The 14,020-nt window shown below is 32.2% G+C and overlaps 1 protein-coding gene across 1 annotated transcript in view; it reads right to left on the bottom strand.

Moving 5' to 3' along the window:
- LOC145255750 (synaptojanin-2-binding protein-like) overlaps positions 1 to 10,950 on the bottom strand; it is a 60,499-nt gene extending 49,549 nt beyond the window's left edge. The window contains exon 1 of the mRNA XM_080114396.1: positions 10,417 to 10,950. Within this exon, the coding sequence (XP_079970522.1) occupies positions 10,417 to 10,462 (46 nt within the window). The 5' untranslated portion in view covers positions 10,463 to 10,950. The remainder of the gene's footprint in view (positions 1 to 10,416) is intronic.
- Positions 10,951 to 14,020: the final 3,070 nt, after the last annotated feature.

Genomic DNA, 14,020 nt, shown 5'->3' with positions numbered 1-14,020 from the left:
CACTGAATCTGATGATGGAAAGTTTGTAAATGTATCCTGATACTTACCAACTTCTAGGCTGACACACAGATTTACAACTTTTCCTTTATATATGTTTTTATGAAAATCACTTGAGACAAGATATGAAGCCACTTTATGTAAGGAGCTAACAAGAACAAAAGCTGATTATTGAAAAGACAAGAGATCCCTATGGACTGTAGTTTTAAAAAGACCAGGGCTGTATGTAGAAGGAAAACAGTAAGCAGGAAGAGAGTTCCACAATCCTGCAGTCTTTGGAAAGAAGCTACAGGAATAGGAAGCTGTACAGTATTCTCTCGAATATCATGTGGAGAGGGACCGAGACCATCTGTGATATTTGAAAATCTGCGAAGTAGGACAAAACCATTATTTTTACCTTATTTAATTGTTTATAGGCTGTTTAAAACCATCCCTGTAATGTTTATAACCCACCCTTTATTATATTGATAATAATAGAAAGATTCTAACACTTGTTAGGTTATACAGTACACTATTAGTACCCTTCAGTACTGTACATAAATACACCTATAACTAGAGGATTAAGTAAATACATGCAACAAATTTGTTACTGTAGCAATAGATGTAAAAAATTTTAATATTTGATTATTACGGTTTTTATGGATTTATGGTGGAAATCCATGATATTAATATATTGAAAAACCTGTGAAGTAAAAATTCCGTGATAATCAAACCACAAAGTAGCAAGGGGTTACTCTATTACACTGATGTATTAAAACAACAAACTGATGAAGATGTCTAAACCAATGAGTCAAAAAAGCTGGAACAAAGGAAGCAGGGAATAGATCAGACAATTCTGAGGAACACATGCCATAATAGTATTTGTAGAAAAGACTGAGACTGGCAGCATCATGTCTGTGAGAGAGGTTGTAGTGAAGAAGAAAGTGTGAGGCCAATCAAATTATAGATACGTTTCAAGAACCTTCAAATGGGACACAGATTCACCAACCCAAATATTACAATACTCCATACATGGTCTGATAATAGATAGTCTTGAGTGTGAGAAAGTCTTTAGTGATAGAGATAACCGATTTTATGAAAAACAGAAAAAGCAATGGATTTGATATATGAACTCAAAGAAAGATTTGATGAGAAAGAATGACCAAGAAGTTTTAGAGTCAATTTCTCATTGAGAGCAGAGTCATCCATAAGAATCTCAGGAAGAAAAGGGGCACACCTGCGATTGAACAAAAATAGCTAAGTTTTAACAGGATTAAACAAAACAAGCCATTCCTTTACCCAAATTCAAAATAGAACCCAAATCAAGTTCTAGATCAACAGCATATTTCAACTGATCTGAGATGGGTGAGAAGAGATGTCGAAATAGAGAGTGGTGTCATCAGAATAAATGTTAATTTTCTGAATAATATTCTCTGTAACGTCATTTATATAGAGAAGAAACAGTGTTGGACCTAAAATAGAGCCCTGAAGAACACCGGCAAAAATCAAGATTCTCCATCAAGAGTTACTCACAAGCTAATGTATACAATATATAATAAAATGATTTTAGACAATTGAACGTTTTGTGTTTAAGAAAATTTTGAAATTAGCTAAATCTATTTTCACTCGTAATTAGCATCATTTCACATGAAAAAATAATTTCAATCCAAACCACCCTCTCCCTATATCCACTTTTTCTTCTCATCCTAATGTTCTGCAAGTTACAACTACTTTTTCCAGTTGACAAATACATATTTCTTCTGTGTTTACCTTACTAAACAGGTCTGCATTGTATTTTTCAATACAGATTTGTAACATTACATTCTGACCAATAAATCATACTGTCACCAGCACCTCGTCTTCCCAAATAGTCACCCATGTTCAGTGTTGCTTAACTTTGTTGATCATACAAGAGCCATTATGTCAAGGAGATTATAACCATAAAAATCCAGGAATAACACTGTATATTATTATAATTGTACAAATGATAACCTACCATAATTCAACTATACGTCAGCATTGAAAGACTTTTCAGGTCATATATAAACTAGCTGAACTACCTGTCAATATCGGGTTTCTCAAACATTTTTTGTGCACAGTTCAAATGAATTTTAGGTACTTATGCAAAATATGAACCATGCTATATTTTTTTAGGATTTTCAAGTTCAGTTCTACGTTATCTTTGGTTTATTATTAAACTGTTAGGTGAAAGTACAGAATAGTTATAAAAAAAAAAAAAAAAGGCCCTCCCTCCCTCCTCCTTATTAAGAATGGGTTTATAAATAACGTTAATATTTTAGCACGGTTCATGTTCTGCATAAGTACTAAATTTGGGTCATAGTCAACTAACGTACTTCCTATCTTCCGGCATAGCACTACCAGAAGTGGTGATGAGGCAAATCGGTTTCTTTGCTTTTTTTCTCTTATGCCTATATCTCCCTTGTGTATGTACTCTTTTTTTTTTCTTTTTTTTAATGTTTTTCCGATATTTTTTATACTTTCATTAATGTATATTTATTATATAAATTCAAATAAAAAACTTTTTAAATTAAGAAAAAAATAACTTTTTATAATTTCTTATAAAATTTCAAATAAAATAAAAACTTTAATTTTTTTATTTTTCTTATTAAAAGTGCAAATAAATTGTGTTATTTTTATCAGTGTAATTTTGTTAATTTTTATTGTATGCTTTTCAATAATGTACTTTCTATTTCATTTCAATAAATCGCTTCACAATAGAAATACTGAAAAACAATAAAAGTGAAAGAACTTATTTGCTTTGTTATCGCTTCTAGTTGCACTACTGTCGGGGTTAGGAACTGACAATAACCTAAATTAAAAAAAAATGTTTTTAAAACAATAAAATGAGTTTGTAAAAAATGCATTATTCAGGCATGATTATGATCAGTATCGACTAAGAAATAAGAACGGTATAGCAAAAGAAAAAAAACAATAAGTGTGAGATAGCATAAAATATTAAAACTGAAATTAAATGTCTTATGCACACGGCCACCAATCAAATGACGAAAAAACGTTGTCTTTGTAACCTACTTAGACCTAAAACAATCTGATTATTTAAAATAAAGAAAAGTTCAATTTGTAATAGAAAAACGATGTCAAAAACAATTATTTGACTAAACAAAAAAATACAAAACAATCTGTAGATGTTTATGATTTTTCTTAAGCATCTTGTTTAGTTTAATACTGGAAAGAGAATGCTAGAAACTAGAACTGCCCGCCTGTGGAACACTGTTCCACTAGACTGCTTCCCAGCCGATTACAATATGGTAACCTTCAAGTCCAATGTTCTTGTTCAGCCATCCCCTTAAATAATCAAATTCTACACAATTAACGATTACTACACTACCACCTTACACTCATTAACCCTTATCATCAAATGGCCTCGATAAGTGATGACTCCCTTGTAAAAAAAAAAAAAAAAAAAAAAAAAAAATGAAATAAAAAATGATGGAACTAATATTTTTATGTAGTTTTAATTTGGAATAATTTTAACAAAGGTTTCACTTCTGACATCCAGAACATCAGATCAAAAATGTTGATTGCAAATTTGTGGTCAATTAGGCTCTTTAGAACAACTATTTAACTGATGCACATACACACACAACTTTGCTTTAATATAAAAATGACAAAAACTCCATTTTCATATCAGAAAATATCCCATGTGTGCATTTTATAAATCATTGTATTATATATTATAAGGATACATGAGGGGTGTTTCAAAAGTAATGTCTCCTATTTTTTAGGTCACTTGAATGGATCAGAGGTGATTGAAAATTGCATTATGATGACTGAAATATGCATTCATGACTTGAAAGTTTCATCTCTGTTGCAGATATTGATGGTGGGAGACCCTGAAAACAACCCTTGTCATGGATATGCATCAGAAGCAGAGATGTGCCATTAAATTTCTGGTCAAAGTATATTGAAGATGGTGGTGACTATGTAGAAAAATAAATCCTGGAGCACAAAAGGTTGCTTGTTTTAATCATACCATTCCTGTCTTTGTACATCTTAAACTTTTAAAGTAAAACAAAAAAAAAATAGGAGGCTTTAAAAGCTCCTCATAATATATCATTATAATATGAATTATTGTAGTACAGATTAATGAATACAACCAAGATATTAACAGCTGAAATATCCATCATCACATTCTTTTCTAATCATGTGATGTTTTCCCTGAAATTCTATATTTTACTTTCATTTCAACATGCTATTTTTATTCAGAAATTGACCTAGAGTAATAGTTTTAGATTTTTTACCAAATATTTGTTTATTAGTTTCAGGATCTGAACAGATAACACACTCTGATCTCAGGCAGCAAAACGAATTGTTTATCCAACGAGAATGATCGCATAGATTTTATAAATGCAATTGTTTTGCTAGAATTAAATTATAACTTATTATAAAATAATTTTTGGTAACAGATTCATAATTTAAAATAAAAAATAAAAATTTTTTATTTTAAATTCTTTATACATCCATGTTCACAATATGGATTTTTCCTATTCATTTTATGACCCAGGTTTTTTAATAATAGCAATTTAGTTTCATTTAATTTATGAAAAACTATTTTATAGAAATTATATGATCTGACCTGTGGTCTGGATGAGTGTTGAGGTTCCAAAGATGACCAAGCAACCACCTTTTACTACTCGGCACCAATGCTGTCCAGTTTCAGATATTGTTCTCTTATCTCTTGTTTTGTCTGCACCTCCTTTCTCTCGGTACAGTTCCTTGCAGAATTGTCTTTTTTGAAACTTAATCATGTGACATGGCTGTACCACTTTATTATCCTCCTTTTCACAATGGTTAGTAGATCTTCATATGACCCGATTGCTTTTATGAGTTTGTTCTTCATTTCTTCATTAGAAATGTGATTTCTGCACAAGATCTTTTTACAACCATCTCATCTCTTTGACCTGGATTCTTCTCTCCAGGTATGTGTGCAAATCATGAACCATAACCGAGAATCGTGAGAAATGATACATATTGAAACAATTAAAAACAAGTTTAAAACGGTATTACATGGGAGTCTTCATTTTCATTTATTTTGTCTTTTTTCATGGGTATTTTATGAAGACTGATAGCAATGCAGAATAAAAACAGAATGATTAAATAAAGCGGATTTTAAATTTAATAATTATGATAGTGTTCAATTTAATAATTATGATATTGTTTAATCAAATACATTAATTAAACCAAAAATTTATTTTATTAAACTGAGGTTTTAATGAATACCTTTCAAAAAGATCACAATTATTTGTTTTACCAACGATTAAAGTAGCTGATTTATTTATGAAAAAGCTGGAATACATGGTGTTAGATTTAATTTAATTTCTTTTTTAATAAGCTTTAAAAAAAAACTTTTGTACTTTACACATTTTTTATTGCAATAAATTGTAGAAAAGAGTCAAATAGCAATAGTAATGACAAAGTCTCTCCATACATAATATTATTTATTGTTGAATAAACAAAAGATTTAAGAAATGTTCAAAGGTCTAGACAAAGAAAGTATTATATTCTTCCATACATGAACTAGTGAGTTTTTGACACTGACAAGCTGTTATATTTAAAAACAAATCCATTACTGTGACTTATGCTGTTTTGCTAGTATACCAGTAGACAGGGGCTATGACAGTTTTTCTACCAAAAATATGCATTGCAATTAGTAATATCATGTTGTCAATGACATAGGTTCTTGTGTCAAGTTGAGTTCTGATTGAAGATAGCGTGTTGGTGCTCACTTACATGGATAATACAAACAGGTGTCTGACTCTAGGGGCTGATTGTTTTCAATTGGCTGAAGACAACCAATCAAGATTGAGTATTTTGATCTAATCAGTATTCCATATTTCAACCGCATAGACATTGAATATTTAAGAAATGGTCTTTCTGACGCTGTCAATGTTGCTGTCTTTACTGCTGGAACAGAGGTTTCACAAAATAACCGATTAATCTTTTTTTTTTTTTTTGGATTATAGGATTAATTTAAATATTTACACATAGTGAGGTTTTCCCTTATTTTAGTGTCTGGTATAGTTTTCTATCAAAAAGCTACATATGCAAATTTGCTTCTACATTAATGTAGGCCAATTATTGATACACATTTTCAAAACCTATTCATGTGTTTCTTTTATTTTCATTAATTTTTAGCATTTATTCTGCTCGACATCTAAGAGAATTCATACAGGAAGTCAAAAATGTATAATCTCATACTCAAAACTACTATCAAAGCAACTCATGTTCAACACAAAAACTTTTCAATGCTTATGCAGAACACAACAGTGATATTTGAGATAGGATATTCAAGTTTAATAGTATCTAGTTTATGAAATTGTTAGATGAAAGTACAGAATAGTTACAAAACACCCCCCCTTCCCATGTTAAGTAATTTCTAAATAACCTTATTTCAATATGGTTCGTATTTCTGTATGAGTATCGACTTATCGTCGTACAAACATTACTTCATATTTCGATCTTGCTACTATTTGTAATCTATTCTATATTATTTTATATATTATTATTAACCCAAACAAGGGATGCTCTCTTTACTTACAGTTCTTTGCTGCAGTGGAAGCTCACATCTTATCAGGTATTAACTCCCCCTTTTGAAGGTGAGATGATGAGTCCATTGCCTGCTGTTGAGACAGTTATCCACGAGGTAATGTCAACAAAATACTGTTAGAAACTCACCCAAAATGTCATAAGATTTATTGGATGGCTTTCTAACAGTATTTTGTGTTATTTTTTTTAACCCATTATCGAGATTTCAAAGATGTAAGAGTCATGTCGCAGCCATTTTTTCTTGATCTCACGTAACACTAGACACTACTTATTTTTCAACCCGAATAAACGTTTAAAGTAAGTAAAAACACTAAAAACATCCAGTTAGGTAGAAGAGTAACTTATCTTGCCTATTCTGTTATAGTGTAACCAGAATATAAGAAAAACGGATATAAGAGAGATTTTCTCTGGTCCCAAATTAGAGCCTGTGTTAATAAACAAGGTAACCCGAATATAAGAAAACCCGGATAAGTTTTTTTTATATCCGGGTTACATTGTATATTTGTTTTTTACCACTTTTCGCACCTCTGTCTAATGTAAAACAAACCGGCGACCTGTACAAGAGTGGCCACTCCCTAAAAATGTGTTTTCCAACTTTTTTTTAAACGTTTTTTTTCGACGATTATCATATTAGCAGAAAAAAGTTTTGAAAAAAATAAAAAATAAATAATGACTTAAGGGGGTCCACTTTCTCGTTATAACGTTCTAATCGTGTGACACGTCGGTAAAGACAATAAGTCTGATAACAATGAACGTACTAATGAGAAAATGAACTCTCTTAAAAGTCATTAAAAAATTTTTTCCTGCTAATATGATATTTAAGTCTAATCTATGATAATCGTCGGAAAAAAAAACTTTAAAAAAGGTGTAAAACACGCATTTTTAGGTGGTGGGTACTCTCGTACAGGTCTGCCAACAAGCTCAATAAAACATATTGTAAAAATTGAATTTAACTTTTAATATCCTATCTAGCACGGTCCGTATTCCCGAAAAGATGCACCTGAAAAAGGTCGAGGGTTACATGGACTGAAATAACAACCAAGAAGATGAGAATAGTAGTTCGAATGTTATGAAAGTATCAGCGTCTCATTTTCAAATCATTAATAAAAGTGAATACAAAAAATAAAATCGTATTAAATTATAATCGCATTAATAATGGCATGCGAGTTTAGAAAAAACAAACAAAAAAAGAAACGCATCATCACCGCATATGAGGTGTCGTCCGCGTCCGCATAATTACTATTGTTGTACCTATTTACTATGCCTCCCCACGGGACAGAGTTAAACACCAGGGTCGTTTTTTAACGTGGAGAAGAGGTACAAAAATAAAAATTGTCTCAGTCGTGAAGGATTTCTCCTCCACCGAAAGAGAACAAGAAATAGAAGTGCAGCATCTAAAGAACAGATACTACCGAAGGCCAAGTTCAGGACATTGTTGTAGCCGGATTCAGTTGTTTTTATCTTTTGTACTCATGGAAATTTTGAGATTTCGTCACTACTTTCGTATTTGACATTATTAGTTCATATTTACTTGCCTCCTCACGAGGGCAGAGTTCGACACAATATTGTTTTTTTCGTATAAGAAAAATTCATCTCCCCTCAAAAGGATACTCTATTAGAACAAAAATAAAACTCGTCTCAATCTAGAATTTCTTCATTGGCCGAAAACAAAAGTGAAACGTCAGGACAGATACTACACTTCATGTTCTTTCGACAAGCCGAAGGTTCAAAATTAAAATTCTTAAGGATATTCAAGTTTGGCCACTCAATTTATTAAGCGAAACAAAATTTTTTATAAAAATAATTTTCATCTCTACAAAATTATTAGATGTAATTAAAAGGTTGAACGTTTTTGCAAATTATTGCTTCGAAAATCGCCAATCTTAATGAGAATCTGCTAAGAATTTTAAACCTTTCTATTTGACAGTTTAAATGCTTCCAAATTATTTGCAAATTTCGAAGAGTCACGAAGTATTTCATTCTATTTGTGTGTGCTTCTGCTGCTTCACTGCTTCTACAAAATTTGAATCGATTCTATTTTGTGTGTGCTTCTACAAAATTTGAACCGAACCAAACAGATTTTGGTATTTTTTTACAACCTACAACAGCATAGTATAAACACCTCTAACCACCCCATAGTAAGAACGGCTTTGGGAATAACACCCCTTCCCATGTTAAGAACGGCTTTCGAGTTTGAGGGAGTGTGTTTATTCCGAAAGCCGTTCTTAACATAGGGAGGGTGCTGAGGCAAGTCGTAAAAATTCACCCAGATTTTTGCTGAATTTAAAAAGCTAAAAGGTATTTTTTTTAGATTAGGTCCACTCCAGGTGGGTCCACCTCCACAATTTTCTTTTAAATGACGACGTTTATAAGTTTTCGACTATGCTGAATACGGATATCGCATTGACAATTTGCAAAAATAAGTAGTTATCGAGATATAAAAAGTTGTATTATGCATTGTATTCTTTGGCGGCCATCGTTTTTACGCGCGTGCGCGCCATAAACAAATCTACGCGCGTAACAAAGATGGCCGCCAAAGAATACAATGCATATTGCAACTTTTTATATCTCGATAACTAATTATTTTAGCAAAATTTCAAGGCGATTTTCGTATTCAGCATGGACGAAAACCTTTAAAGTCGTCACTTAAAAGAAAATTGTGGAGGTAACACACACAAAAACATTTCGGTTCAAATTATGTAGAAGTACATTTTTTTTGTAAACTTAATTAAAATGTCCAACTTGTTTACGAAAAAAAAAAAAATGAAATTCGTAATCAGATTATTTGGAAATATTTTTTTTTAATTCTCGTATTTTACACTGCATTTTTAATTGGGTACGTATGCAGAATACGGGCCGTGCTGAAATAACATTATTTAGAAATACATTCTTAACATGAAGGATATTTTTTTTATATATATTCTGTACTTTTACCTAACAATTAAAGAAAACATATCGTAAAAGCTGAATTTAACTAGAAAATTTTATCTTTAAAAAAACAAAAAACAAAACACAGTCCGTTTGCACAAGTACCTTTAATTGAAAATAAAAATCGATCAATAGTAGTAGGACTATAATAAAAACAACAAAAAAAATCATTCAATATGTGATTATCAAAGTTATGATGACACGAGAAACACACACACACGAAAAGTGGTCAAGCAATGTTATTAATAAAGGACAAAAGTGATAGAAGTGAAGATGTGATTGTACTTGCATCAAAAATAACTACGACCTCTGGAATATCCAAGAGATGAGTAGGAGGGGGACAAAAACAAACCTAATTCTTCTGAAATCTATTAATAAAAACAATTCTAAAAACATAATTAAAGCAACCAGATTTAAATACGACCTCTAAAATAATAAAAACGAAAAAAATCGTTTAAAAGTAAATTTACAGAATATATTTCTTGCTGTTGCATTTAATTCTACAAAAAGAGCCTCCGCCTTTTTTTTTTTTTTAACCATCTTTGAAACAATAAATAAATTTTGATTGGAGTGTAACTTTAATTTATAGCAAAAAAAGAAAAAGAAAAGCTGAATAAACATTGAACAACAAACATGTAATCAAGAAAATACGGTGGGAAAATTATTGTCTAGAGAAATTTTTTGATGACTTTGAAGAAACCGACAAAAATACAAGGAAAAGACTTTTCAAAAGGCGTTCTATATTATTTTTCTTGGAATAAAATAGGTTAGAGAAGAGATAAGATTTCTAACTTTCATTGCTCAGATTTTTTTTTTAATGCAAGTTACGATTGAAAAGCCATATTGAAGAGGGGAAAGGGCATTGCAATGGGTTAACGAATGAATCGTGTTTGGTGTGAGCGTCGAAGATTAGCTTTAATCACTTACCGTGCTCATCTCGGTAGAGTTCTATTTCATCGACGGGCAGATCCATTTTTAATGGTGAACGAAAAAGACACGAGGTCGAGAGGTTTTAGTGATTGTCTCTTCTCTTTTTTTAAGAGTGAAGGTGACAGTTCGGTCGTAGCAGGAGAATAAGGAACAAGAGTGGGAAGAACGAAAGAAGAAGGAAACGGTAACGCGGGGGGGAATGTGGCTATAAATCTGGCAGATAGAGAGAAAGCGAAAATTAAAGGGAGATAATAAAAGATAATTTTTGCCGTATTCAGCACAATTGCCTCCCTTTAAAGAGTTCTCCTTTCTCTAAACATGTGCGTTTGTAGGTGGGTAGGGAGATGTCGCAGTGTCTGTCTAACCTCTACTCGAGCTTTCTCCCTGGAATCATAAAAATGTTAAGGTGAAGGCCATCCTCCCACGCGTTGCCCCCTCCTTTCACTTAGATTGGTGTGTTTTCTGGCGCCTCACGGGAGAATGTCGACGGGTTTGAACATGGCTATTTCTACTCGATCAGAGCCCCTCTATTTTTTTTTTTTTGAGTGGGACGGAAAGAGGGCGGAGTTCTTACATTAAACGCGACCTTATGTCTCAATCAATTGTTGACTATGCACGTAAACACAACATGTACGTTTTTTTTTGTTTTTTTTGTTTTTTTTTGTTTTTGAAGGGGGGCGGAGAGTCATTCAGACGAAAAATATTTCCCCAGACAACTCTTCGGATTTTATTCAACATAAAATATTAATTTTATTAAATTAGTATTTCTTCTTCTTCTTCTTCTTCTCTCATGCACACACTCGTTTTATGACACGAACACCTAACAAAACTGTATGTTTAATCAAACCTTAGCCATTGTCATGTCGAAGTGTTTATAACTCGATACTACTAATAAAACTGCTTGAGTGCTTTAACCTGTGTGACAGAAATCAACACACTTTCTTTCTACACACATCGTCGCTCGCTCACTTCAATCAATCAGATCTCATCAAAGTGTTACACCAGGTGCAGCTTCAGCTAATATAACCTGCTCATTTCAGGCCTTTTTCTTGGCATATATGCCTGACACTTTCCCCCTCATTGCTACCAACCGTACCTTATTCCGCGGACTTTTGCTAGACATTACAGCACTAGCAGTATCAGAATTTTTGTAGGAATTTTTGACACCCCTAACACGAAACTGCGAATACAATATAAAAATCTCGTAATTTCTCTGTTAAAAGTGGGTTATTTATTTTCTTTATGGATTATACTTCCAAAATAAACTATTACAGTTGTTTTAAAAGTAATAAAAATATTTTTATTTTTTTTTTAAAACAGTAATGAATTTTCCGAACTCAATATTTTTCAATTTTTAAACTCAATATTTTTAAATTTTAAAAATCTATCAAAATTTTTCTATTGATTCTATTTTTACGATATTTTCAGGGTCAATGTGAAATTTTATGTTCTTTCCAATAAACCGAATATAATATTTTAGACAAACGTTTTTTTTAAATTCACGCCCCCCCATTTTCACGCCCCCCCATTTTCACGCCCCCCCCATTTTGAAATGTCTATTAAAAAGTAAATAATTAATTTATGTTTAATAGGTTTATATATCACAAATTGAAGAGAAAAGGTCAATAAATAATATATTCAAATTTAAAACAAAAAAAAAAATCAGTTTTTTAGAAATTTACCTGTAAAGTCCGAAGTTTAAAACCTTTAAAAAAAAAAAAAAACACATTGTTTTGTTTTGTTTTTTTTTTAAATAAAACCTTGGTCCTTACTCCTTTAATTGAAAAAAAAAATTAGGGCTTGAATTACATTTTTCGAGGAGTTATAAGCTTGGAAAGATGGGGTGGAATTATTCACTATTTTCACGAAATTTCTGACACTGCTATTACAGCACTCTTCTCCAGCTTTGACCCCTGTTCAACCCCTACTCCAGCTTGCCTTTCAGTTCCTGCTGCCCTCCTTCTAACAGCAATCCTTTCCAGTTCCTGTGGGCGTCCTAACTTACCTGTACCCTTGGCCATGTTCACACGGACTGAACCTGAGACATTACACCTAAGGGATGTCCACACTAAACTTTGTGTAACGTTTCCTGTCCAGGTTCCTCATTCCTGTTGATCCAACTTTCCTGCTGTTCAGGTTCCAATTTCCATGTTCTTATCGATTCAACTCTTTCCTGCTGTTCAGGTTCCAAAAACCCCATTCCTGTTGATTCTACCTTCCTTGCTGTGGAGATTCTAAAATCGATTTTTCTCTCGATCCAGGTTCCAGAATCGCTATCATACCCTTCTAGCTATCTTGCTTTTAGACGTCATTTTAACTCTTCTTGTTTTCAGAGATGTCATTCCTGTCCTTCAGGCATATTCCACCAGCTATTCTCCATTATTTTCTCTTGTACATTTGGTGCAATAAATACAATCTCAATCTTTTACACTGCATTTTATTATCTTTGCTATTGCCATTATATATAAATGGCTATATGTCTGTCAGTCTGCCTGACTCCATATTTTCAAACTCTATCTCCTCAGAAACTAAAAATTGCAGAGCAACGTTAGGGGCCTCAAATGATTGGATCTTTTATGGGTCTTTAGCCGGTTAAAATTGTTTTTAGTGGTCAAAAATGGGTTAAAATTGGAAAAAAATCGTTATACATTTTGTACATTCATCTTAGCTAATTTTTAATTTTTAATTAGTTTATCTGTGTGTCACGTTGGTACAGTGGTAACATCACCAACTTGACACACAGATAAACTAATTCTCTTTCGGTGAAGGAGCGGTCCTTCACAACTGAGACAATTTTTTATTTTTGTACCTTTTCTCCACGTTAAAAAACGACCCTGGTGTCTAACTCTGTCCCGTGGGGAGGCATAGTAAATAGGTACAATAATATATATGAAATCTGGACTAATTAAAATATTATATTTAAGCATATGCTCTTCCCCTCCTAGCTGTGTTTAATTTCTTAGTATAAACACTGATCAACCATATGAATAACCCTAACAATAATATAAAGTCAATGTTTATTTGTCTATGTGTTATAGAAATGTATATGTTAAAAGAACATTCAAATAACTTTCAGTAAGTATTAATCTTTTCAAGGAATCTAAAGATACTATTGAAATTTTCCATCTGGAGTCACTAGGGAAAATTATTGGTTAGGTTTGTAGAGTTTGGTGTGATAGACATTCTATAGTTAGCGTCACTGTGTTTGTATTCATCTGATGCGCCTTGCTGGTGATTAAGAAAAAAAAAACGATCACTAGAGTCGGAGTTAAAAAATAAACATCTTATCTACATTTTATTTTACAGTTTCATCAACCCCAGCCAGTTCATGACATGCAAAAATTTAAATGCAATGTAAATAAATAGCTCACTGTAAAACTCCTTAATTAGGATACCCTTTAAAAATCTAGCCCCTAATCTAAAGTATGTTCCAGTGGCAATATGAAGGTGAATTAAAGTAAAAAAAATACCGCCTAAGGACAGACCACATTATTAAGGGTGCCATATTCAGGCCAAATCCTAATTGAGTTAGACAATACCTTCATCCTTTGAACACATGGCTGCAACATCAATCTGCAAGTATGCTTTCCTGAGATCCAGA

Source organism: Euprymna scolopes, chromosome 31 (genome assembly GCF_053919585.1).
Source record: "Euprymna scolopes isolate OS-2025 chromosome 31, ASM5391958v1, whole genome shotgun sequence".
In the NCBI taxonomy this organism is placed as follows: Eukaryota; Metazoa; Mollusca; class Cephalopoda; order Sepiida; family Sepiolidae; genus Euprymna; species Euprymna scolopes.
Note: the sequence above shows the minus strand (reverse complement) of the source record. Positions and strands in the feature narration are given on the sequence as shown.